The 26,018-nt window shown below is 51.4% G+C and overlaps 9 protein-coding genes across 9 annotated transcripts; 3 read left to right on the forward strand and 6 right to left on the reverse strand.

Annotated features, from left to right (window-relative positions):
* The first annotated feature begins 940 nt into the window (after positions 1-940).
* EDD37DRAFT_424411 (mitochondrial chaperone BCS1) lies at positions 941-3,099 on the forward strand. Its single transcript, XM_062812597.1, has one exon. The coding sequence runs from the start codon at positions 1,171-1,173 to the stop codon at positions 2,959-2,961; it is 1,791 nt and encodes a 596-aa protein (XP_062669339.1). The 5' UTR covers positions 941-1,170; the 3' UTR covers positions 2,962-3,099.
* EDD37DRAFT_424272 (3-oxo-5alpha-steroid 4-dehydrogenase) lies at positions 3,100-4,397 on the reverse strand. The gene has a single exon (XM_062812595.1). The coding sequence runs from the start codon at positions 4,127-4,129 to the stop codon at positions 3,239-3,241; it is 891 nt and encodes a 296-aa protein (XP_062669340.1). The 5' UTR covers positions 4,130-4,397; the 3' UTR covers positions 3,100-3,238.
* A 4,916-nt stretch (positions 4,398-9,313) lies between these two features.
* Positions 9,314-9,814, forward strand: EDD37DRAFT_565121 (40S ribosomal protein S12; the record flags this gene model as incomplete). Its single annotated transcript, XM_062814038.1, has 2 exons — positions 9,314-9,383; positions 9,474-9,814. Coding segments are annotated over 2 exons (411 nt in total), but the record flags the coding sequence as incomplete, so codon positions are not given.
* A 741-nt stretch (positions 9,815-10,555) lies between these two features.
* EDD37DRAFT_424346 (uncharacterized protein) lies at positions 10,556-12,353 on the reverse strand. Its single transcript, XM_062812596.1, has 2 exons — positions 11,536-12,353; positions 10,556-11,481 (listed from the first exon to the last, which is right to left on the reverse strand). Exons 1-2 carry the CDS (start codon positions 11,954-11,956, stop codon positions 10,640-10,642), a joined length of 1,263 nt encoding a protein of 420 aa, XP_062669342.1. The 5' UTR covers positions 11,957-12,353; the 3' UTR covers positions 10,556-10,639.
* A 1,058-nt stretch (positions 12,354-13,411) lies between these two features.
* On the forward strand, positions 13,412-15,786 carry EDD37DRAFT_686999 (acyltransferase family-domain-containing protein). The gene is made up of 2 exons (XM_062819926.1): positions 13,412-13,545; positions 13,599-15,786. The coding sequence occupies exon 2, from the start codon at positions 13,875-13,877 to the stop codon at positions 15,531-15,533; it is 1,659 nt and encodes a 552-aa protein (XP_062669343.1). The 5' UTR covers positions 13,412-13,545; positions 13,599-13,874; the 3' UTR covers positions 15,534-15,786.
* Positions 15,787-15,820: 34 nt separating this feature from the next.
* EDD37DRAFT_609671 (uncharacterized protein) lies at positions 15,821-16,891 on the reverse strand (the record flags this gene model as incomplete). Its single annotated transcript, XM_062815150.1, has 2 exons — positions 15,821-16,121; positions 16,182-16,891. 2 exons carry the CDS (start codon positions 16,889-16,891, stop codon positions 15,821-15,823), a joined length of 1,011 nt encoding a protein of 336 aa, XP_062669344.1.
* A 3,301-nt stretch (positions 16,892-20,192) lies between these two features.
* Positions 20,193-21,149, reverse strand: EDD37DRAFT_658061 (uncharacterized protein; the record flags this gene model as incomplete). The annotated part of the gene is made up of 1 exon (XM_062818940.1): positions 20,193-21,149. The coding sequence occupies one exon, from the start codon at positions 21,147-21,149 to the stop codon at positions 20,193-20,195; it is 957 nt and encodes a 318-aa protein (XP_062669345.1).
* Positions 21,150-21,290: 141 nt separating this feature from the next.
* Positions 21,291-22,639, reverse strand: EDD37DRAFT_681685 (uncharacterized protein; the record flags this gene model as incomplete). The annotated part of the gene is made up of 2 exons (XM_062819764.1): positions 21,291-22,118; positions 22,148-22,639. The coding sequence occupies 2 exons, from the start codon at positions 22,637-22,639 to the stop codon at positions 21,666-21,668; spliced, it is 945 nt and encodes a 314-aa protein (XP_062669346.1). The 3' UTR covers positions 21,291-21,665.
* Positions 22,640-23,543: 904 nt separating this feature from the next.
* On the reverse strand, positions 23,544-24,150 carry EDD37DRAFT_650555 (Carboxylesterase; the record flags this gene model as incomplete). Its single annotated transcript, XM_062818264.1, has 2 exons — positions 23,544-23,993; positions 24,043-24,150. The coding sequence occupies 2 exons, from the start codon at positions 24,148-24,150 to the stop codon at positions 23,544-23,546; spliced, it is 558 nt and encodes a 185-aa protein (XP_062669347.1).
* Positions 24,151-26,018: the final 1,868 nt, after the last annotated feature.

The following is a 26,018-nucleotide window of genomic DNA, read 5'->3' on the forward strand; positions in this document are numbered from 1 at the left end:
TGTCATTTGGCTTGTACTCATACACTACTTTAGATATCTGATCCTAGCTCACCATTCTATCTTGCTACAACGCCTTGAACGAGGAAGACATCTTACTTTATGCTTATGGATCGAACCACAAACTGCTGATCTTGCCACGACGCTTCAATACCCTCATCGTGCTATCTGCAATCTCCCCTCGGTTTTCGCTTCAGATTGTTTACTTACTTTTGCTTTCTGTGGTGCAGCCCATGCCGTGCCCATCCAGACCTCATCAGTAGTGCTACGGCCGCCAGCTGCGGAAGTCTTGCAGCGATGTTTCAAGAGGTGGACTGATCAGGAAAGAGTAGGCAGCGAAGCCTCTCGGGGCAAGAAAGGACAACTTCGACCTTGGTTAATTTGCATGCACCAATGAAGAGGTATAGCCATGCGCAGTGTGATAAGCAGGGCATAGAAGCAGAGTATGATGATCTCTTGTGCATGTCGGACTGTGATCTATCTAGGGCTGCACCTTCACCCGTTGCCCCGCCCATATGTCTCTCCAGCCCGCGACGAGGGTACCATAGATGCGGCTCCCATGTATCCGATTGCACATCTGTACATTGGGCGACCACGGCAAAATGCCCTTGACATCTGAGATTGACTATTCGTCCTTGCAGAGCACAGCCTGCAAATTCCGCCTCGTGGGCCTGATTCCTATTAGCAGGTTCCACTGATGACAAGGACAACGCCCAATCGTGCATGTTGACCCAGTGTCTGCCTGGCAATGGATGCAGGGTTTCTGTACATACAGTAGTAAGAATAACTTAGTAGTCGCACCTGCAGTCAACCGCTGTCAGTGGATGGTCATGGGTCGCTGATTGGGGAAAACTTATATAATAGGTCTGAGAAGGATCATGACGAGGCGAATCAGCCAGGCAGAACTGAGAACATCAGACTCGTCTGCTTTATCGGTTCTCGAACATTTATATTATCCCCATTCATAGACACCGACAACGAGAGAACCTAACACTGCTTTTTCAAGTTTGCGCAGACATATGCTGTGCCGTCGTCTTGTGCTGCCACCCTTTGCCCGACTCTCATTGCAACGTCTCTGTGGAACACTGCAACAGAACAGATTTGAGGGACTGAACGGGCTGTACCATCTCTAAATTCCTCCTCTTTTGCAGAGACTACATTCAAATACTCAGAATGGATCTACAAAGACTTCGCCGCACCGCCGCCACCGGTACCAGCAGCCTCATCGAATTGCCCGAATACATCATCACGACCTTCTTCCCAGCAGCACGACCTCTCATCGACAAACATCCAGCACTATTCCGCTTCTTCGGCGTCGTACTCGCACTATTCTACTTGAACCCAGTAGCACGGCTGCAATCACTATGGAGTCGCTTTTCCTCACTGATCGTGGCAACCGTCAACGTCTCTTCGGATGAAGACCTCTTCAGTTACCTCACGACACACATCGCTGAAGTCAAGACCCTTAGAGCGGATCAACTACTCAACGCCACACTCAACACACCTCATGATTTTCAACCTCGACGTCGCGGTCGGCACGACCCGGAAGTCGAAGAATCCGCTCGTCGTCTGAATGAAAACCCCAAAATCAAGTACGAGCAAGGACAGGGGGTGCAGCTTTTCATCTACCAGAAGCGCCTGTTCTTCATCTCCAGGAAATTTGGTGAGGGCCATACGTACGCTGGGAACCGGTACAAGCGAATCGAAACCCTGAGTCTGTCGTGCCTCGGCCGCTCGACCATCCCCATAAAAGAATTCGTTGAGCACGTTTACCGCATGAACAAAGAGAAAGAGCGCTCGCTGACAATCATTCGTCGGCCGTATGATGGCGGATACGGAGGGAAATCAACCTGGTCACGTCTCACGTCGAAACCCCGCCGCGGTTTGGACACGGTGATTCTCGACGCCGGCAAGAAAGAGCAGGTGCTTGCCGACGTGGAAGAGTACATGGACGAAACGACTATGAACTTCTACGCCAGCCATGGCATACCATACAGAAGAGGGTACCTGTTCCATGGTCCTCCAGGAGTCGGCAAGACCTCCTTCGCATTGGCTCTGGCATCAAAGTTCAACCTGGATGTGTACAACCTGACACTGCTCGACCATAATCTCACGGACTCAGACCTCATCTCACTTCTGAATCAGCTACCGGGCCGATCCTTGTTGCTTCTTGAGGACATAGACACGGCAGGCTTGAACCGCAAAGGCAAGTCAACCACGTCTCGGCGCAGGAATCGACGTATGCGAGGTCCTGGAGGCCCAATGGGCGCCGTGGCAAGCACCAAGAAGGACGACGCGGATGCTGTTGAACTAAGTGATGATGAAGCTGATTCGGCGACGACCAGCCGCGTTACTCTCAGCGGCCTGCTTAACGCAATCGACGGCGTGGCTGCGCCCGAGGGACATGTTTTGATCATGACGACCAACAAGCCAGACGAGCTGGACGACGCCTTGGTCCGGGCTGGGAGAATCAGCGTCCGTGTTGGCTTCAAGAACGCATCCAAAAAGCAGGCCGAGGAGATCTTCTTGAGGATGTATGTAGATTTGCCGAGTACGACTACGACAGCAGGCGTACAGGACGAGATGGAGAAAAAGAGCCAAGCAGAAAGCTCGACCGAGGAGCGTCTTCGCGATCTGGCAAAGCAATTTGGGTCCTTGATTCCGGACTTCGATTTCTCGCCCGCGGACTTGCAGGATTATTTGCTCATTCACAAGAAGAATGCTGAGAAGGCCATAGATGAACTGCCAAAGTGGATGGAAGAGGCGCATGAAGAGAGACAGCGAAAGGAAGAGGAGAAAGAGGTCGAACGGGAGTTGAAGAAAGAAGCCAAGCTCGAGGAGAGGAGAAAACTGAGGGAGGAGATCAAGGCCGCAGTAAAAGAGACGGAGGACGATGGCCAAGCAGATAAGGGAAAAGCCGGCAACACAAAGAGCGAGCATGCCACGAAAAAGGACGCACCTTGAACGAAAGCCACCGTCCTGAGCGTCTGTCATTGTGGACATCCCAAGATGGTGTCAGCCAAGCGCCCTGTCTTCCCGATGCGGGCTGCAATGCGAGGTGAGACCAATGTTGCCGATCCAGATGAAAACGGACATAGTCGGTTGCACCACAACTGGTGTCTAGAAAGGGCAGCCGAAGACTCTGCAGCCCGTGCCATGAACACACCTAGCGAGCTGCAGGAGGGTCCCAGGTCAATATGAATAGACTGCAGTGGTCCAGTAGAGCAAAAATCGACGCCCGTTACCAGACTGGTGGAAGCATTGTCCATCGTCGCTCGATCTCGCTGTTCTTTTCGGGAAACTTTGCTAACATCCACTCTCTGGTCCCGTCTGCTGTGACACCCAGATTTACCACAACGAATATCAGGGCGCAGAAAAGCGTCAAGTCGACCAATCCGCCTTGGTGTGCGTCTCGACAGAATGCGAGGGACAGATAGATGGCACATTCTGCCGTATAATGAGGTGCTATTATAGTCCGAAACATCCCAATGTCTGGCAACGTGTACTTTCGCAGTCCGGCAAGGTGTCGATGGAATAGATTCTGCATCCACGAAGCGTAGAAGAACAAAAAGACGTAAGCTAAGACGTTGAACGTCCATAAGCCTCCAGCAAGGACTTTGCGTCCAGACACACGATTGAAGTCCAGTTCTCTTTCGTCCGGTCTTGCAGTCCATATGGCGATATTGGTTGCGATATAGAACGCTACCCCAATGGCGTAGTGACCTATCCACATGCGTGACTGACTTGGTTTGGTCAGGAAGAAGCACTCCAGGAGTCTTCGAATGCCTTGGACAAGCATCAAGGTGCCGCATATTGTGGTGGTGTCGGGCCGATCGATCGAGTTGCTAGGATAGAAGAAGCACAATCCCATCGTCGAGGCGGTGACAGAGACAATGTAGAAATGGATGAACCATGAATGTGGGACTTTCCAAGTCGCGGCATAGTCAAGTACCTGGACCGACCACGCCGGCTGCTTTGCGAATTGACCTGCCCTGTGAGCAGTCACGTCTCGCGCGCCATATGGCAGGAAACGGTCTCTGAGCGCCGGAGTAAATCGAACAACGATGATCGTAATGCTGCTAAAGGTGTAGAATGCTCGGATTGTCCAGGTAGCGAAATCGAGCATTGTCATCTTCACAAGATTTGCGGCTCGGAAGGCGTGAAGATCTGGCTGCTAGCTTTCATTTGCTGGATCACATCAATATATTTAGGTGCTTTGGCTTTTGTTCGTGTAAAGCTCGGACGTGGTGATGAACGGGAGGTGGAAAATTCCTCTGAACAGCTGAGACTCAGCACCACCTAATTATCGAGAACAGGTGTTCCCTATAGGTCTGAGATCGGGTGATGGTCCATGTGAAATTGAAATTGATCAGATGTAGATCAAGATTAGATTCAGGGGTTGGAGATCATGTTTGAAGTTGGCTGTTGGGAGGGAAAATGAAGGGAACGAGGGTCCGTGCACGTGATCCAAGGTCGTATCGATTCGAGGCTTCTTCGATGATGTGAGTGAAACAACTGAATTCATCGAAACAATCATCAAATCAGCACCATCGACAATCGAGCGCATCGCTGCAAACCTGTCTATCTGGTTGAGGAGTCCGTCATCTTCAACAGACAACCTTACTTGGGTGCCTACCGCCCTTCTTCGTGACGACGGCCGCCTCACTGTCATACAAGCCAACTGCACTTGGTACCCAGCCTCCCGTTTCCTCCACTACGATCACGTCCATTTCCCTCCAAAACGGCAGACATAATCGAACAAAAGAACAATGAAGAGAAGGCGGAGACAGTAATGAGCGAATCGGTCGGTCCAGCGGATGTCGAACGTGTCGACGCTGGAAAGGATGTCGATAAGGCAACCACCAATGGGCCGACCGAAACTGTTGTAACACCACGACCAGAAGAGATGGTTTCCGAGCCTGCGCCGCCAATTGCCAGCGTCGTCGACCATGTCATGGACGATGGTACTGACGCAGATGCAGACGCTGATGCAGAGGGCGATTCCGAGGCGGAAACGTTGATCCAGTCGCCCGAGAAGCGAAGAGCCACCAACAATAACGCGTCTGCGGCAGGATCTGTGACAATCGCAACAGTCACAGCAGCTGGATCAATCAATGGTGCAGCTGCGATCACTGTCGACAGTAACGGCAGAAAGCGCAAGCGTAGTATCGAAGATGTCCCAGACGAAACCACCTTTTCCACCTCGAGTCGGCACAGTTCACCTTTATCATCTCCCAGATTAGACACCCATTCCGCAGATAGTGATTCAGACGTATCCAGCAATATTGCATCTCTTCGAAGCCAACCTACGCGGCGGAAGCGTGTGGACCACACAGGAGATTCGGACGATGCGGAGGAGCAACCAGTCGAGAATGAAACTCGCAGACGTCGCCCGAGCGATCTACTCCCGTCGATAAGCAAACAACGCACAAAGAATAATTCTGGCGGTATAGATCCTGCAGCTCCCGAACGGCGCGAAACACGATCCGCAACTTATCCTCGCCATTCTTCTCACGAACGTTCCCCTTCACCTCGTCCGCCCCTGCGCAAGGAGCACAGGCGTGGCGCATCAACGCAGTTGACTCTTGGCGACGTAGAAAGGAAGAAGCGTGGGCGACCTCCGGCTATCCATACCAGAAGAAGCGGTTCGGCCGATCAAAGAAGAGATTCAGTCTCATCGGACGATTCAGATTCACCACGGCGACTAAGACCCTCATTGACCAAATATTCATCCGCCGACCATGATACCATGTCACCAGCAAAGACAGTGGGAGCAGCTCCGGGCCCTCGCAAATTCCGGGATAGGAATGGCCGGACATTCCTTGCAAGAGCTTGTAACAACAACGACTTGGAGCTGGCCAAATTGAAGTTCGACGAACGACCGGAGGATCTGAATGTGGCTGACAACGCGGGAAATACACCGCTCCAGATAGCGGCGCTGGAAGGCCACATAGAGATTGTTCAATTTCTGTTGCAAAAGGGTTGCGAAATCGATACACTGAATATTGATAAGGAAACACCTCTTATTGACTCTGTGGAAAATGGGCACCTGGAAGTTATCCGGCTTTTACTGGAACATGGAGCAAATCCACGACTGGGTAATGCGAAGGGTGAGGAGCCATATGAACTTGTCAAGGAATCCGATGAAAACTACGCCGTGATTCGCAGATTGATAGCCGAAGCCAAAGACAAGCCTGTCAGCCGCCGGATCTCAGTTGACCAGACCGATGCACCGCGCGACAACCATTCTTCCAGGGCTGCTTCTGCTGCAAGTCCTCGGGATTCGCCCCCAATAATAGGCCCGAAGAGTCCGCCAGCCTTTGGTTCTGCAGTTGGGTCCAGGCGTAGGACGGGTCGCAGCGAGTCAACCAGGAACGATCTACTTTGGCAGGCTAACACTCAAGAAAACCTGACGCGCTTGGCTGCAAAGGGCGATGTTCAAGGCGTGGTCAACATACTTAACGTGTTGACAAAGGCGGATACAGAATCTTTGATAGCCGCGGCAAAAGCTGGACATGAGGAGGTCTTGCAGTATCTGCTGGGTATGGGCCAGCCAGATTCCGATCCCGAACCCGTTCGACAATACAAGCCTGGATTCAATACCCCAATGCTAGCAGCGATTGGTAGGGGCCATCCTGAGGTAGTCAAGCTCTTGGTGGAGCAGTCTGGGTTCAATCCGACAAGGAAGCTTTTTAAAGGAAGGACTTACTTCGAGATTGCGACTGAGCGACGTGGTGAGCATTGGCAGAAAGAGTACGAGATCTTGAAGAATGCGTATGACAAGTATGCTAGTGGGAAAACGAGGAAAACCACATCGCCACGAGCGACACGAGACTCCGACAAGCTGAAGGTACGAACATTGCGCCGTTCACAGTCACCACTGTCTACGAAATTGCGCAATTCATCAAGTCCTACCATGACACACAAGTCACTTCCAAACAAATCACCTCAAACATCGCATAAAGATGTTGATCGAGATCTGATGCCAGTCGAAGGGAGCGAGCGGCGGAAAGCACGAACGGAGGGCGCTGATTCGTCCGTTGCGGTCTCCTCAGACCAAGATCAGACTGTTTCCGCTCCCAGGCAAGGTCACGTTAAGCGAAGGAGCCAGAGCGACCTTCCACAGCCGCCACACCTAGACTCCGAAGCTGCACACCGTCGCAGAAGGTTAGTGTCTGGGAAAGAGCATCGACAACGCAAGAGCATGGTGGTGGCCGAAGAGTCCTCGGATGTGGAAGACTCCATGGTTGCTGTACAGACAGAAAGCCGCTCTAATGTTGCCCTTAAGAGGACAAGAGAAAGCCGCTCTCCGGTGCCTGTCTCGCATGAGGAAGGGAATACCCGTGCCTTTGCGAAGAAGCGCAGGACGGTGATCGATAGCAGTCCCGAGGAACCAAGATCTGGTCCCAAGAGAAGAAGCGATCACTCACCAACTCCGGTACGCCAAGACAATGTCGAGAAACCTTCGTCCGAGAACCAGGAAGCGAAACCTCAAACGATCCTGATGCCTGACAAACCCCTTGAGGGTGAAGCTGCGGAAAAGATGGACCTTGACAATGATGCGGAGGCAGAAATAGACGAAGTGCCTGAATCCAGCGAGCAATTCCCCGTTCAACACACCGAACAAGCTGAGCCGATAAAAACAGAGCCAGTTGAAGTCGGACCAAGTGAAGCTGAACTTGAGCAGCAGAGAAAAGAGGAGGCAGAGCTTCAGAGAAAGGAGGAGGAACGAAAAGCAGAAGAGGCAAAACGACTGGAGGAGGAAAGATTAGCTGCTGTCAAAGCCGAGGAAGAACGCAAGGCTGCCGAAGAAGAAGAACGTCGCAGAAAAGCAGAGGAAGAAGCAGCGCAGCGCAAGAAAGAGGAAGAAGAACGTCAGGAACGCATCAAACGTGAGCTTGAGGAGAGGCAACGGAGACACAAGGAACAGCTTCGTCAACAACGCCTCGAATATGAACGACGTCGTAGGGAGGCGTTGCCCATTGTCCTCAGCTGTACAGCACTGATGATTGACAACAATGATCCCATGGTCAGAGGTCAAGCGTGGCTGTCAAAATTCTTCCCTCTATTCACCGTCAAGACCGCCCAGCTGGATCCAACTGTTGCCACATTGGGCCAGGATGAGTTGTGGGTGCCCAACTTCCAAGTCGCCTCCCTCCTTTTGACCAAGGATCTGAACCTTCGCAACTATACCTCTTTTGAGAAACGGCTGGTGACGCCTGCGCAGCGCCAATGTCTGTGGAAAGTGTCTCGAAACATGCTATCCTTTGAATACGAGGCAAATGCGATCAACACCTCGATTCAGAAGGCTAGAGAAAGAGAAGAGGAAGAGAGACCAAAGTTCTTTGCCATGGAGGAACTCTCTTGGGTCAAGGTACGTCGACGCTGGAAATCATTTGATCAAGTCACTAACAGAAACAGCTCTCCGATTTCGAAGACCAAATCTTTCGACATCCTCATCTGGCCAATCTCCAGCCACTAAAGAAACAGCCAATATCTCTGCGTCTTATTGGCCTTCACTCTCCAACAGAACCAGCGCCTCAGCCTAATGGACTTTTTCAACCTCTACACAAACTCACTAATGGTGTGAGCCCTCATCATTCCCCTGTGGGCTATAGCAATGGATACTCTCGTTGATGGGCTTTCTAAGGCCCTGGATCTGTTTGTCAAGAAGATAACATGATGACTTATGACTGAGGATCAATTGTGGGCTAGAACATTCGTGATAGGACAACCTTAACAGGCTTGGTTGAGTATGGTTACTTGCCTGTGAGAGGCTACTGTAAATGCAGTCGTCGCATGGTTTAAATGTCTGTCATGACAGTCAACAGAGATGAACAACCACCTCTGACTCATTTTTTGCACTTTTGACTAGAGGTAGGTATGGTTTGCAACTAGACTGGGCACCTCATAGGCGAGGCTGGCAGTTGAAGTGACAATGCACGTGACTCGACCCGCCCATCCAAACCCGCACAATGCCAAGCCGCGAACTGCGCAATTTCCACCTTGACTTTTGACGATTTCGAATTCGACTTCGGGTTTCATTCTCAAATCAATATACGTTCTCTACAAAAGACTCTTTGAGGATCATCCGACATTGCTGATATCTTGTACTTGCAACACAAGTAGCGAATCGCCAATATGGTACGTTTTGACCACCAACTCCGACTCAATTAGCGGTAGCGGGTGGCCGAGGTGTACTCGCTACGTCGTGAAAGCATTTGAATGGGAAAATGAGAAAGAGCATTTCACTGACCTTTGTGTGTGTGTGTGATAGTCGGACGGAGAAGAGCCCACTTCCCCCGTTCCTGCGGCCGATGAGGTCGAAGTCTCTGGCGATGCCGCCGCCTCTTCTGGCAGCATGTCTGTCCTTGATGCGCTGAAAGGTATGTTTGATGCAGAGCATCGGAGCTTGCGGAGCATTCTGGTCCTCGTATATTTGAGGTGCGTGGGTGCTGACTTGGATTGTGTTGCAGGTGTCCTCCGCATCGCACTCATCCACGACGGTCTGGCCCGAGGTCTGCGCGAAGCCTCCAAGGCTCTCGATCGTCGCCAGGCGCACATGTGCGTGCTCAACGAGGCCTGCGAGGAAGAAGCCTACAAGAAGCTCGTGATCGCGCTGTGCTCGGAACACAAGATCCCGCTGATCAAGGTCCCCGACGGAAAGATGTTGGGCGAGTGGGCTGGTTTGTGCGTGTTGGACCGCGAAGGAAATGCCAGGAAGGTTGTTAACTGCTCTTGCGTGGTTGTGCGGGATTGGGGTGAGGAGAGCCAGGAGCGCAGTGTTCTGCTCAACTACTTCCAGACTGAGCATTAGATTTCTGGTCTACACTAGATTTCTGGGCTCGGTGTCATGGAGGTGTTTCGCACTACTTCGACCGATCCACGACAACTTGAAAGGCATAGCATGGGCATCGGGCAAGGAAAAAAACATCGAAAAAGGGATTCCATCATCGTGGATGGGGCGACAAGGGGTCGACTCGAAGAAGGAGTGTAGAAGGAGGTTCATTGTCATGCTCTTCAGCAGCGGTAAATCTGCGTTGAATCGATGGTGGTGGACACGGGGTGGGTGATTGATGTTGATGCATGGCCAGATCGTCTATCAATGATCTGTGTTGCTTGCATATGGAGGGATTCGGGCAATGTCCCCATGAAGGCTTGCGGAAAAAAATTCAAACAAATCAAGACATCATTTTCACCCTCCCTTTAGCTCTACGACGGCGCAGGTCTCACCGTGCATCCCGTCTTTTGGGGACTTCTACTCGTCGCTTCGTCAACTCTCCTTCCAGATGCCTCATGTACCCAAAACACTCAGGTGGAATTTCGTAGATAAGGTATTTCAACATCATGATCCGAATTATCTCGTTTGCCTTTGTATGTATGTTGCAATTATGGTAACGATCGTATAGGTAGTATGCACAAAATGGCGCGCAAAGTTGCGACGTCCGTCTCAAAAAACATCTGCCGGCCTTCATGATCGGATCGTAAAGTGGCCGTAACGTCGTGATCTCCTCAGTCCATTATTCAAAAGCCGCATGGCGACACCGTAACGATATCTCCCAGAGGTGCCTCCTCTGCATTCGAGATGCTGAATCGTAGTATGGTGGTCGTCGGAATATGCACGCTTTTGACGTCTCTTCGATTACACCACTCCCATGCTCTCTGTTCCTTCATCGCCTCTCCTGACACCAGCAGAACCCTGCTGTGCCAATTTCATCCTTCTCTTGGCGGAACCGAATCCATCGATACCTCGCTCCTGATCTTCTCCCAACCACGCCTTTTGGGCTTCTCCCATCACACCCTTTCCAAAGTAGTAAACAAAATGACCGACCATAATGAGTGTGAAAGCGATAGGGTACATCCAGTGTACATGCAGATGGAACACGTGAAGTCCAATGATGACACCCCAGAAATTGCCCGTCAAGAGCGAAATGTTCTGGAAGGCGGCGCTGGCGAAACGATACAGAATCGGAACCAATGTGTAGAAAATGGTCAGAATCAAGGTGTATCCGACCAGATAGCCTCCGACAGCACCGTTCCAGGTTGCGGTCCGGAAACTATGGCGATCGAAAATGCCGGCCTGGGCACCGTTGATAAGTGTGGCCCAGAATCCCAATTGTCCAATGACCTCGTAGAGTGGACGACCAGACACGAACCATTCCTCATAGACATTGTCGAATCCGTAGAAAGTTGCACCCAAGAGAGCGAACAGATCTCCCTTCAGCTGGTTGCCAGAAGACACATCACCGCCGTTGGAGCCTGTGATGTGGTCGGATGCAAGCAGGAGACCCATACCGGCAACGCAAACGAAGATGCCGAGTACCTGAGCCCAGTGGTAGCGGACGCGGAGGAAGATGAAGGAGACAACTACGACAATGACGATGGCCCAAAAGTTGATCAGTTGGGCTGACAAGATCGTGGTGTACCGATACGCCAAGACCGTGAAATAGTTGCCTTCGACATCCATGAAAGCGAGGATGATATCTGTGCAGCATTAGCGATCAAGGATGCCTAAGGGGAAGGGCCTTGTCAACGCACATTTCCAGCCATCATGAATGCAGAGGTGCAACCACTTCTTGAACCCATATTTGTAAATCGTATAGCTCGTGTAGATGATATTAAGCAATATGTAGTTGAAGAGGGTCTGGAAGGCGGGGATGCTGTTTCCCTCCTCGGCCAAGAGAGTGGTCAAAGTGTTTGTACCCGTGATGCAGATAGCCAGTACCTGACCTAAGGCCAAGATGAACCAAAAATCTCTTGTCTTGAAGAATGCAAGCTTCTGGCGCCATGTCTGTTTCTCGACGGCGGCAGGACGTTCGGGGCTGGCTTCGACGATTTGGGGGTTTCCGTGCTCGTCGATAGGCGATTTCGAGCTCGAGCCCGCGGTGCCGTAAACATCGCGCCCAAGGTCGACACTCGTAGCTCGAACGGCTGTGTTAACGTCTTTGGTGTTACCCATAATGACGTAGTTTCGCGCGCAGAGAGAAAAAGACGATATTGATCAATTCCACCGATGTTGATCGGTGGGATGTGTGAATTGGAGCTTTCTGAGGATTAGTGAGCGCAAAACTCCTGAAGTCGCTCACTGTGGTAGAGGTGAGAACCTTGATTGAAATTGCAGAGAGGGAAAAGAAAGAAATCCATGTTGGATGGAAGGTGAATGTTGCATTTTATCATCGTCCCTCGGCGTCGGCGATCGCCTGTGAGTGGATGGATAGAGAAAAATAGTGCAAGCCAGGTGGGGGTTGACACAGATTTTTTTGCAGGCGGGCTTTATCGATAACGATCTCAATGCATGGCTAAACACCTGGCTGTGACTGGCGAGAGCAGTCTCGATCTGATCTTGACATGGATTTCCATGTTGTCTGAGTGGTCGCACTCGTCGTGTATTCGCTGGAACCCGCCCTCATCAACATCTGGGTTGTAATCATGGACATGTGGTTGGCAAACAATTCAAGCAAGCTCATCAGATGAATGTACACCTCGGTCACAGAACTGTACTCACATTATGGTGGTTCACCATACCCTGGAAAGGACAAGCTGGACTTGCGAGGGGAGGAGCCATCACTGATTTGCTGTGGTATGCACCTTTTCTATCTCTTCGCCCGGTCGCGACTGCTAGAGGAAGAACATGGCTTCGTGAATGTCTTGCGGCAATTGACTCAAGACGAGTCAGGAAGCCGACATTTGGCTAGTCATGTGTAGTGAATTGCTGCAACATTAACCCTGGAAGACCCGGTAAATGTCCCAAGAATCGAACTGTAGGGGCCAATTTCCTACTGGTGCAGGCTTATCGTGCCCGCTGAGTATGCAGCGAGCCTCACAATGCTTAGGCGCGAGATCGAGGAGCAGCAGAATCAGCAATAATAGCAGTGCTGTACTTCCACGATTATTGACGCTCTCAGAACACGAAACCCTAACCAGAAAATGGGTTTCAGGTTATCAGATAAGGAGCCGGAATACGAGCGTCCGGCGGAAAGTGGCGGGAGGACTTTGCCCAGTTGCAGGCCAGGCCGTTGCAACGCGCTTTCTCACCCAACCTGTTTCTTTAGGAGAGTCTTCAGGGAGCACGCCATTTCCTGGGAGTCGCGTTGATATCAGTCAACGTACTTGGCTACAATCACGACATCACCCTTGCTCTGTTTCTATAGGCGAAGATCAACGGATACTTGCAACACTCCTTTCAGGCTTCTTGGCCGCTGGAAAAGAAGTTCCATTGGAACCTCCACTTGCCCCGGAAGACAGGGTTTCAGTGGCGCCGAGAATTGAGGCCTCTGCCTGGGAAATCGCCTAAGACTCTCTGACAGAAGACCAATGCACCCCACCAAGTGCCCACCCAGGGTAACGCCCGAGAAGCTAATCATGGCTAACGCAAGGAGCCTATCCACAAATAGGAAGAATGTATCACCAGTGTCAAAAGTGAGCACGCGAGCAGCAAATCACCATCAAATGCCCAGGGGGTGAGGGTGGTACTGATCCCTGTTCTCTTCGCTTGCTATCCTGCTACTGATCTCACAGACATTTTGGTGTTTGAGCTAATAACTTATGGTCTGTATATTTGTCCCAACTCCTCTCCTTTTTTATCGTTGACATCCCGACAGATTGCGTGCCGTTCTTTGGAAAGTGTCTCCTGTCGCTCGCTGCATCCGGGGTCTCTGAGCGTATGCTGCATCGCACAGACAGTTTAGTCAGGAAGATCTGTCAATCACATTGGAATCCTTATTTAATGGGAGCTATACTTCTTGTCAAGGCGCGGCGCCCAGTGTCCTCAAACTCAAACTGGATCTGAGAGTTTTGATATATTGGGCACCTCTGTCGCGGTCGCATTTTGACTCTTCCCCATAGCCTGTCTCTCGTTTCATGATGCGGTTGTCGCCATGAAGCGAACAAGTGTCGATGCAGATGTACTGAGGCAACCCTTCGTCGAGGAGAAGGCACCCCTTGCCAATGCATCGCTGGACGATGATCACCAACTTCGACCACTTCGTGGGACATCGGCGGACCTCCTCTCAAAAGCCGTCATGGCTTCCCGACCGTCGCATCTCTACAGACTGAGCAAGCGATTCGCTTATTGTTTCGTGCCGCAATTCGTCAGATCGCACGTTTGGGACGACATGGCACCCGCACCGAAGCAGTTTCCCACCAGCTACCTCAATGGCTTACGAGGCATTACCGCAATCAAAGTATTCACCTTTCATTATACCATGGCCTTCAGCGATTTCGGATTTCAGCCCTGGGGCACCGACGAACATCATATGTACATCCTCGAATTACCCATCATTCGATACTTTTACTCAGGATTCACGGCTCATGTATTCTTTGGTATTGCCGGCTACCTGACCACGCTTCGGCTCTTCAAACTCATGGACAAGCACGACCAGCCCTCCCAGGCGAAAGTCCTCGTCAATATCTCCGGCGCATTATTCCGTCGCGCTTTGAGACTGTACCTCCCAACACTTATCATCACCCTTATCACCGCTCATTACATCTACTTCGGATACTACGAAAGCAATCGACCGTTTCTGTTGGATCACGAAATGCTCTTCCCAGGAGAATGGAGGGAGCCTAAACCAGCCATGTTTGCGACATATTACGAACAAATGTCCTTTTGGGCGAGGGAGATGTTTGACCTGAGCAATATCTTCAACCAGGGCTCACGAGGCGCCGTCTACCCGTGGCACGATCAGCATTTATGGTCCATTTTGGCGGAAATGAAGGGTTCTTTGTTTCTGTACATGATACTCATCGCCACGGCTCAGTGTCGGGTCTACGTGCGTCTGGCAGTCATGTGCCTCATGACTTACATGTACTTTCTCTGGAATCACTGGGAGGTATGGGTATACATACTCGGCGCCATCGTGGCACAGGTCGACCTGCTCTTGACCGAACGCGAAGAACGAAACAAGCATATTTTACCCAGTGGCCTTCCACCATCGCCGCCTCGCTCCCTAGCAGCTGAAGCCGACCACAAACGAAAGGAATACGGGTGGACGCAATATCGCCCAACAGCCCGGACGGCAGCCTGGTCTTGGCTGCGTGTGTTTGGGTTCTGTGTCGCTTTTTACTTTCTTTCATACCCGATCGATGGTTCTAGGGACTATGCCCCGGGATACATCTGGCTTAACAAGCTCATTCCAGAGTGGATGGACCGAAAGGACAAATTCTACCCGAACATCGGCACCGCAATACTTTTGTTGCTCCTTGCACGTGCAGACCCTGACACGTCCAAGTGGCGGCAGATGTGCAATAGCGATCTGGCGCAGTATTTGGGCAAGATCAGTTTTGGGTTGTATTTGGTCCAGGGACCTGTGCTGCATGCGTTCGGGTATATGCTCCCTCAGCGGATGTGGTGGTCAATGGGTGTTCAGGGCAGAGAAACGGATAATTATACGTGGACGGCTGTACTTTTCGTCGGTTGGGCTATAAGTCTTGCCGTTGCCATCTGTGTGGCTGATGTGTGGTCGAGAGAAGTTGAGGGTCGGTGTGTGAAAGCTGTAAAGAAAGTGGAGGAGTTCTCTTTCGTGAAGACAAAATGAAACTGTCTATGTTTTTGTGTTCTCATATAGCGACGGCGTCAGAGCATTGGTTCTACGTTTTTCTTCACGAAGGGCCGGAGATGCATTGGGAGGGTGCGTGTATATTCGCCAGAGGACCATGCACACTTGTGTGTCCAGTGGCCTTTTTGTATACCTATTTTGTACATCACAGCAGATACATTGTTTGCTCAACACTTGCCTGACGTGTTTCTACCTACACTTACCAGGGATATTCCACTGAGGGTGCCATGTTCTTCATAATCAATTCCCAAGCTTACTTCCGGTTCTCAAAAGGCAATGATATCTGCAACTGTCTCGTGGGTGGTCTGCCTCGCCGAGTTCCATTCGGTCCCAAAGACCTTCTCTGCCTTTGAAATGGCCGTCTTCACCAGGTTCCGCGGCAAGGTATCGCCCGCCGCCTCATCCGGAGCAGGAACACGGCTTCTCAATTCTGGAAAGTCCTCGCGCATGGCTCTCGCCATATCGTTGCCCGTCATCAACTCGCGCGCATGGAACAGATACCGCTCATTGCCTGGCACTGACGGCGAAAGAGACCTGATATGCACTTTGGCAACATCCTCGATATCCCTAGACCATACATTCGTCAATAAGAATCATTTGTGTGGAGGAAGGTTGTGAGAAACTCACATGAAATAAGGAAACACAAACCCTGGTGTCTCCTTATCGAACAAATCCCTATAAATCCCAGCCTGTCCGCCCAACGCCTCCTTCGACGGCACGAGGCCCGGATGAATACTCTTGCCCGTGATCGCAGGCGCGAGCAGGTAGATCAGGTCGAAGCTTCTATTCTTCTCGGCCATAAACTTCCACGCCTCCTGCTCGGAATGGACCTTGGAGTACTGGTACGCATTCGCGGGAGTGAGCCCAGCGTCCTCGAAAGGGATGTCGTTCCAGCTCTTGGCGGTAATGGTCTTACCTGAGAACAAGTCATTTGGCAATCGAAATGTGGCGACCATGCTCCCGGTTACGATGACTCGTTTGGTACGGGAGGACTTTTCAGCGGCAAGGAGGACATTATGCACGATCGTCCAGGAAGGTTTAACCATCTTTTCAATCACATCGTCGTAGGCTAGGGGTGTGGCGATGTGAATTATGGCGTCGGATTGGGCGGCTGCATCGTCGAAGACGCCTGGACGTGTCATGTCGGGAATCTCGAGGAAGGACAGGCGGCGTGCGGAGATCTGGGAGGTGTATTTAGTTGCGAGGGATGCTTCGGATTTGGCGCGGGAGTGGAGGACTGCTATGACGGTGTGGTTGGTTTGGGTCATGAGTTGGAAGAGTGTTGTGGCGCCGACCAGGCCTGTTGCTCCGGTTAGGAGGATGGTGGATGCCGCCATGGCGATGAAATGAAAATGGTTGGATGTTCCTGAGATTCAGTAAAGAAAGAAACCTAATTGAGGCTTGAGAAGAGCATCGTGGACGACGAATCTCAAGCCTTTATATAGCTTACCGTGTATGCCTCTCACTCAGCGCAAGCACGTCCATGTCACATACGTCTTGCTGGCCGTGTAATGCAGCTAGCCATTGTCGAGTGTGGAGGTATGCCGAGCCATGTGCATTCGACAACAAGCGGACACTGTGAGCAGACAACTGAGCCTTGTCGTCAACTGCATTCTGCGTGTCCATCCCGGTGCAGTCATCCCAACGGAGAATCTCCGAAACTTCGTCCGGAGCATTACTCGACGAGGCAGGAATCTCCCGAACGTCTCGTACGGTCTGGGAGGTGGAGGCATCCAAAGATCTTGGTCCGGGGCATCAACCGACAAGTCATGCTCGCCAGGCAAGATACCTCTGGCGTTGAGAAAGCGAGACATCTTCATGTTTAGTCAACAGCATTCGTCATCTGTCCGTTCACTGGCAGTGACCGTCGTTGGCAAGGACCGCGAAGGGCCAACCTTCGTCTCAGATTCGCGAAAATGCCTGACATGGTCATAGGCGATTGAGCTCTCGTTCGACCGCATCGCCATAATTTGTAATCTGGACCTTGACGTAACGCATAGTACGATGTCTGCAGCTGAAGTGTCAATGTGATGGAACACATCGAGGCTGACGTTCAATTGAATGAGGCACCCACGGGCACCCGAACCCTCCCCGCCAAGAGATGCCGCCGGTGATTTTACTCCAAGTCCTCGAAAACACTTCCCCTATCGTCATTCATCTTCCTTCAGTACTGCGCAAATCGAATACTCATTGTCAATGTTACCGATTCTGCGGGACCAAGACCGGCTAACTTGTTGATGTTGATGGATATCTCTGGCCATTGATTGCAATGCTCGTTCTGTACAGCCGGCCACACGAACGTGCACACAAAGAGCCCGCGCCCAAGATTTCTTCCAGGCACGTAACGATATATTGCTTATTACAAATGTAATGCACCTACGGCCAAACACCGGACCTATGAGCGAGAGACATTTCCTTACGGTGAGGACGCTACAGTCTGGAGCATTGAAGATGCCGCATAGTTGTGGTAGCCTCGTGATTACTTGATGGAGCTTATTAAGAGATTATACAAGTCATATTTCGATGGACAGTTTCATCCATGCTATGTTGGCAGTCAAATTTGTACCTGTGTCGAACATTCGTAGGAGATATACCTCCAGCCTGAGTGCAAAGTTGCTCCAACGAGTAGTGTTCTCCTTCCAGGCCAATTCGAAGGTCCCGACAAAACTTCCAACTTTCCAGCTCCCTCTGAGCCACCACAGCAAGCCATGGGTCAACACCGACACGATTATCGAGTGTAGACACTCCATGCAACGGTCCAGTCCAAGGCCGCCCTTTCAGGACAAAGACACCCTCCTGAACATCCACCAGCTCCATTATCACGTTGCCGCCTTGACTGGGCGCCATTGTGGCGGGTCCTCTGTCGTGAACCTCCTCCTGTTCTCGTCGACAACCCTGTCATCTGGGATTTCTGCTTTGTGCATCAATGTCTGCATTGCACCTGCACGAGTTCCTGAGTCATCACCTCTAAAGGCTATGATCCACCTCAGTGCGTGGCCTTTGCAGTGGACCATCTCTATTTTCAATCGTCATCACTTCTCCGACCCAACACTCGCTGACAGTCGACGCTCTTGACCAACATCCCCTCCTCATTAAACGTCATCATATCGATCGATTCCTTCTTAACACCGTTCGGAAGCCCCGTGATCTCGCTCCGCACCCAGACTTTGAGCTGCGACTCGTCGACACACGCCTCCTTGACATCGATTTGAAATTCGGGCATATGCTCCAGAGCCTGGCTGAAGCGGCGTACAAACGCATCTCTCGAGGCCACGGCGGGTTCGTCCTCGTGTTGCACACTCACATCTTCAGAGACGTAGCGGTCAACCTCTGAGAAGTCGCGCGTATTGCATAGTGTTGTCAAAATGGTGCGTGCTGTTTCTGATAGGTCGGTGTATGTGCTGGAGACGGAGGTGCGGGAAGACATTGCTGACTGCGACTGTGTAGATTCTGGTAGTCGTAGTGGTTGTATAGTATGTCCTCAATTGAATAAGTTTTCTTGTTCCTGAACTGGGATTCCGGTCTGATTGTAGGTCGAGCTTGAAGATGAGTTAAAGCTGGGGCTTGGGGTGATACATATATTGGACTGCTGCTCGGTGTCGTCTAATGCCCGCCTCGCTCTTATGGCGCAAGGCCCGGCTGGATCGGAATTTAAACCCCGGGCTGCCTGGATATTGCTGCGGGCATAAGGGATTCCTAGAGCCTGGACCGCCCGGAATTAAGAATAGACCGTGGAGGAGGCTGGACGCGCAGCCCTGATTGGCCTGAATCCCGAGTCGTGCTCGACACTCGGTGCCGTGGAGGATCAATGCTCCGAGTCAACACCTCTTCATCGTCGATAGTAGACGTCACACTATCGACTCACGTCCTTTTTCCATGGCCGGATCATACCGCGCGCAATATATGTACAGTGCAGGTCGAATCGTCCAGAGATCGGCCTTCAGATCGCGCTTTGTCCCGGCGCTTCCATACTTGAAAAGATCGTGGTTAGCTAAAGCGAAACATCGGTTGGTCGTTAGACACGGTCACGGAGCTCGGGCAGACTCGTCTTTGCGTTTTGAAATCCTTCAATGCCACGGTACTCGTACTCGTCCTTTGACAAATTCAGTCGATTCAGCACCGCACGTGGTAATTTTTGCCAGTGCCCTCTGACTGAAGGTACTTTCCTGCTTCTGAGCTGCAAGCCTGACAGGATCAAGCTCCAAGAATGAACAGCCTTCGTCGGCGAGGATGTGCTAATGGAGACCATTAGGACGACACACTCAGGCCTTTTCACAGCGTCCTCACCTGCCATTCAAGGCATCATTTGGCAAAGAAAGGTTAAGGTGTCGCTGCCCACCTGTAGCATTCTACAGTTTGGACACACTCTGCAGATCAGGCGCCAGTGTAGGCGTGTATACGGCTTGGCTCGCCCAAGACTTGCTACGTAGTTGTGGAGCTCCTTGAGGGCAGTTTGATTGCAATAAGCGGCTTTGGGTGAATTTCTATATAACAAATGGACGCCGACAAGCACTAAGCCTCGGACAATATCTCCCGACAGCTGGCATGCTTATGCATAGTCCTGCTGAACACGCCCATTGTACGGCTTTGCTGATCTGACCCTGCTGCCATTCCACAACATGATATAATGCGCATCAACTATGCGCTCTGAAATATATTCAATGGCAGGCTTGCTGCCACCGCGAAGTTCGGCATGTCGACCACCTCGGCCAGCTTCAGGTCCACAGCCACACTGGCAAGCATATATGCTTCTACCTTTGACAAACCCTTATTAGCTGTCAGATAATTGATGATGCCCCTGACAGCTTTGCGCGTGGCCTCATGAAGATCCGGATCGATACCCAGTGCGGCATAGCACCCCTTATCCTCGAACTCAGGGATCTGCTTTGGCGCTGGTGAGAAATAGTGAGGAGATGCCACCCAGTCGTGATTCTTTCGCACTGTCAAGCGGAGCGTGGCATGCATAGGCGTCTCGATCGCAGAGCCACACACTTCACCATCGCCTTGAGCAGCGTGTCCATCACCGCAGCTGAACAGAGCCCCAGGAGTCTTGACAGGTAAAAAGAGCTTCGATCCTACCGTGATATGCCGGCAGTCAATGTTCCCGCCAGTGTTGTATGGCGGTATGGTGGAAAACTCGCCGTCTGATTCTGGCGCGACGCCCATCTCACCCAGGAAAGGTCGTGTGGGTATATGAACGCCCTCTTTGAAAACAGCATAAGGCCTGTCTTCGAACCTTGATAACTGCCATATCTTGAGCTCTGGGTTGGGAAACTCAGCAGCAAGCAAACCAAATCCGGGCACGATGGCCGTCCAGCCCCAGTCTGCAGTCTCTAGGTCCAAAACCTCAATTTCCAAAGCGTCTCCAGGCTCTGCGCCATTGACATAGACGGGGCCGAAAACTGGGTCAGCGAGTTCGACTGAGAATTTCGATACGGCGCTGGAGTCTGAAGTCTTTGTGACTTGTCCACCGCCACCATCGATTGTATCAAAAGTCACAGTGGTCCCTGAGTCGACTGTCAGGACAGGAGGTATTGATTTTGACCATTTGAGGTGGTGTTGCCCTCTGTTGATGTGAAAGGAGGAAGACCCCATAGATTAGTTGCGCGCGACGTTGGTGATAGAGGTTCGAGGTTGCAGATACGACTGATGCAGGGTCCCGGTAAACATGAAGCGAGAGAATAGTTGTACATTTTTTCTGCAGGTCGACAAAAAAAGGCAACGACGTCAACAATCATCCAGCTTTGGGGCCACCTACCGTCATGGGATGTGTGAAGCCTAGCAAAGTCATAACCTCCTGCCTAATTTGGGAAAACATTCGAGCCCGATCAGATAACGGCTGGCCATACACAGCAGTCCTTAAGCGTGCCAATCGCCGTTAAGCTGCATTGTCCCGTTCGTTGGCAGATTCGGGCCGAGTGTCCTTTTGTCCTTCACCTTTTCTTATCGACCCCAATATGTGCTTGACTTTGAGAGGTTGTAGACTTCGATCTATGTCGCACGGCACTGCATCATCGCGGTGATCTTGACTCTTTGGGCAGCACGTGAGCATAGTCGAGGATTCTGCTGTCAAGTTTGGATTCTAGCAGTCTTCCGCTATGCTATTGCTGTTTAGTATGTGTCCTGGCCAATATCATGGCAAATGGTCGCTGCATTAGAGGTTTCCACTCTTTTGGCAGTGTCTCCAGAATCCACCCGGACACTTCGCTCGGCAAGCCCACTCAACCACCAAATGCTTTTCGCATGATGGACTAGGGCGAAGAAATATGCCAGCGTCAAAAGCGCTCGCGGATGGTTGGTAAGCACCAATTGTAGAAAGTGCTTGGGGATAGTGCCGGTGAAGCCTATAACCCGCTGGCAAAAGGTGGTGTTTGGCTCGTCATTCTCAATTGCCTTTCTCATGCTTTGGACATAACCAATACCCGCACGAATTGCTTTGGTGGTGGTTTCGTTGTCGCGTTCGAGTTCCGGAGGTTGTTCCTCAATCTCCCGCAGGGCACAGGTGATCGATTGATCTAATGGGTATATGACTTTCCTGGTGGATTGACGACAAAGCCATGAGCGCTGTGATATTCGGCAACACCTGAATGGACCTCTCGAAACGTTGGTGTCGCTTTGAGGATCTTGGCTGCCTCCGAGGTTGGATCATGGTTGATCGAAGGCCACGCTGTCTTGATGACATCAGCACTGCTGTGGCCGATGGCCATGCCTCTGAACGCCGCCGCCGACAGTGTATTCCGAGGATGACTGTCGCTCACGTTCTGGAAATGGAGCGCGAGGATGTTTACCAAGAGGGAAGTGAGACAAATTGAATCAGCATTTGCGGTCGTGATGTTGGATACAGCTTTGTTTTGTTCTTGGAGCACGATCGCGAAGTAATACTTCGCAGCCACATGATACATGGTCTGGGCTGGACTCAGCAGACTCAAATGTGCTGATGCGGCTGCCAGGATCGCGTACAAGAGAGTGTCGTGTCCAAAGGCTATTGTTGGTATATGTGATGTCCAGCATTCGCTGATCACTGGTGTTTCACCTCCAGGCATGGATTTGTAGGTGTGTGACACAAAGTGGTGCAGCAGGCGCATCTCAAAGTGTTTCTCAAACAAGAAGGAGGGACCCTCGGTCCGGGGACGCGTTATTCCCACGTTCTTCGGTGTCAAGATCAGGGGCAGAGGAATCACAGGCACGATCCCACGCTCATCGGCTGGCGAAGTACAAGTACCTTCTCCGGACTGCGCCACAACAAAATGTCGGAATTCCCTGCTATATTGGCACCCAAGGCCAAAACGCTGACACGCGGAGCACTTTGGCTGTTTCTCATCACACTGGAGATACTGTCATCAGCCCTGGACCACAGAGAACACATTTCATTTCGAAGTGTGTGCGAGTTTGAGTGTAGTCATATCCTCAGCGGGGCACTCACCTTGACTCTTCTGTTGCGACAAGAATTGCAACCTCTCTTGGACTTCTTGTACCCTAGACGACGGCCCTGTGACTGTCAGGCATATCGACATACAGGACCTTTGACCAACACAACCTTATGTCAGTGACGCTGGGCTTGCAACGAGCTCCGGGTGATCTCCTGATGAGAGTACTTCCTCGTTATTGCCGTCGCAGGAGCCTCTTTTTGAGGATTGCCGGAGGTTGAAATCGCCTGGTCTATGAATGGGCAATTCCAACTACCCATGGCTGAATGTCGTTCAGGTACTGGACGCCTAAAGTGCACCCACCATTGTAGTGAGACTTGGCTCTGTGGGGTTCTAGGGTCCTTACCCGATTTGGAGCGCCTACCTGCAAAGAGTAGGAATATCGATAGCGACAGCCGTCCCAACTGAATGCTGTGGGAGTCCGACATCAAGCCATCGTCTTCGGAACTCGGTCTTAAGAAAAATGTCATGAGGGGAGTGCTTCGTTCACCATGGTGCGGACGGTGCAGGCGTGTCGACCAGGATCTTACTCATTGTGCACAGCACTTAATTTGTCACGAACTCATTCGGTAGCAAGTCGCTGGTGGAGGAGACCGACGTTTTGACTCTCGGTTCCGGCTGGTATACCAGGAAATCCGAATATATTGGTCCGATAGCTGCGTTTGGATTTAGCTGGGGCACTCCTTATCCCATGACTGTTACCAAAATACTTGAAGTTGACCACGACCACATCTTCTCGATCGGCCAGATACTGACCATTGTACAGGGGATTGTTCGAGTTGCCAGATGTGAAAGCAGCTCCATACACCCAGACCATCACGGGTTTGAGTGATGAACTGTTCTGAGGCTTCGTCCAGCCATTGACAGACAAGCAGTCTTCGCCAACGGTAATGCCGATTTCGCCGTTTGCTGCGGCCACGTATTGTCCAGGTGCGGTCAAGTTCACATTCGACGTTTTCCTCGCACTGCCAGCTGGAAGCGGCGTTTGTTGCACCACTGGACAAGCATGACTCTAGATGCCCAGGATCAGTAGTGACCTTCGTGTTCTGTGGTGCACGTACAAACTTTGTCACGTAGAACATGGCGGTGCTATTGTAGGCAACCGGAGGAGCAGATTGAAGGTTCTGTGTTGGTGATTGAGCATAAGGGATCCAGACACTGTGAGACATTCGTTGCATTTGGGACGGCGTGGCCAAACATGATGCCGCTCGAGGTGTTTAATGGTTGACCGACTGCCCATGTAGATTGGCCGTCGAGACCTGATTGAATGGCAAAGGCGAAGCGGACGAGGAATACCAGAGCAAATTCCTTTGTATCGAAGCATTGTAAACGGTAAATGTGACCGGAGAATGCAAGGAAATCAAAGATGTTCACGCATGGCACTGCAAAGAAAGGGTCGTTCTGGGAATAATATAGTTGGTCATTCACTGCGCAGCTAGGTGGCCTCAGTCTCATAGCTTTCTGTCTCGACTTCCTCTCGAGTTCCAAAACGCAACGGGCCCACACTGTTCGGCGATACCTCTTTTCCATATGGGTTGGTTGCGAGCAAAACAGTCGAAATTACAGGGCGGAGGTGTTCAGCGTAAGGAAGAGGGACTCTCATTGACAGATCCTTTTGGACACCGAGCAGTTCATTCAGGAGGAAGCCGAACAGCCCAAGCATAGGCTTGGTGGCTCAAACGAGTATAGTTGTGGGTTCTAGAACGCCTGAAAGTGGGGATCCTGTCTTCGTTGAAATGGGCATGAATCCGATGGCGACGACCATGATGATGACAAAGTGTTTTCGCTTGAGCGGTCACATGTTCCAGCACCCGGTTATTCTGGGACGTACTGTGTCTCTGCGAGACACACTGTGAGGAAAGTTGTAGCTAGAGCACAATGAAAAGAAGCAAAAACTTTGCCATGAACCCTGTTGAGTAGGGGTCATGGTAAGTGAAAGCCGGGTTCGCAGGCTTTTTCCGATTCGGTTGTCGTCGAGATCCTGGTTCGCAGGATCAGGGGATTTCGAGTCGAGTTCTTAACGCCTTCTAGCCCGGTGCTAGTTTGACCAGATAAGATCTAGAAATTTGTCGTCGAGAAGTTTTGATCGAAAAGTCGACTTTTGTGCGGGTCGGAGGGGGGATCGAACTGGCGACCAAATTCGTCACTGACACGCCTTCTAGCCCGGTGCTAGTTTGATAGCCTCGATGAGACCCAGAGCCAGTGAGGAATTGGTGACCAAAATTGAGGGACTTTGGTATATTAACCTTGAATAAAAAGGTACTGGCAGAAAGTGAGCCTCGATCGCCAAGGAAGGCGGTGATGGACTTCGATCTCTTGCAAGCTGAGTGTCGGGTTTGGAAAGATTCATGGCGGCCGGCGGCGAGCTTGACATTCAGGTGGACCCCGGCGCGAAGCTTGGTGAGGATCACGGCGTTGAGCACAGTGCACATCTCGACCAAGGGACTGTCTCCCAGGATCTGGTGAAAGCGGGTGGCGATGGCCTCGACCTTGTTGATGCCGAATGGCTTGAAGCTGGAAGATTGGTCAGCGAGGTCCAAAACACGACGGCAAGCAGGGGAACTATGGGACACTTACGTTCCGACGAAGCTTGTAGGCATGAGCAGGAGGAAGCCGTCGCCATAGAATTTGGTAAACGAAACAACATGTTGGGCCTCTTAGAGGCGGTTGGGAATAGTGTTGGGGTTCGTGATACCCAGCACGAGCTCGGTGACCCTTTGACACACGACCCCCATGGGTAACCTTGTCTTGTGTAGAGGCCGGCACGGTTAAGTGCCAGGCGTACACCTCGTTCGTCTTTGATTGCCGCGAGGATTATGCGACTATAGTAGGTGTAGACCTAGACACGGCCGACATTACCCATGATTACACGGTGGAATGTATTGGTCTTGACCGAAGAGGACTCGGTAAGTGCCCATGCTTGGAACAGATTTCGTGCGATTTCGGGATAACTGAGGTCCTTGCTGGCAAGGAGAGCACGCTGTGCAACACTCGGCTCGCCTTCGGTGAGAGAATTCTACCAGTTCACAAGAGTGAC

The sequence above is a fragment of the Exophiala viscosa genome (assembly GCF_022695815.1).
Source record: "Exophiala viscosa unplaced genomic scaffold EDD37scaffold_6, whole genome shotgun sequence".
NCBI lineage: Eukaryota > Fungi > Ascomycota > Eurotiomycetes > Chaetothyriales > Herpotrichiellaceae > Exophiala > Exophiala viscosa.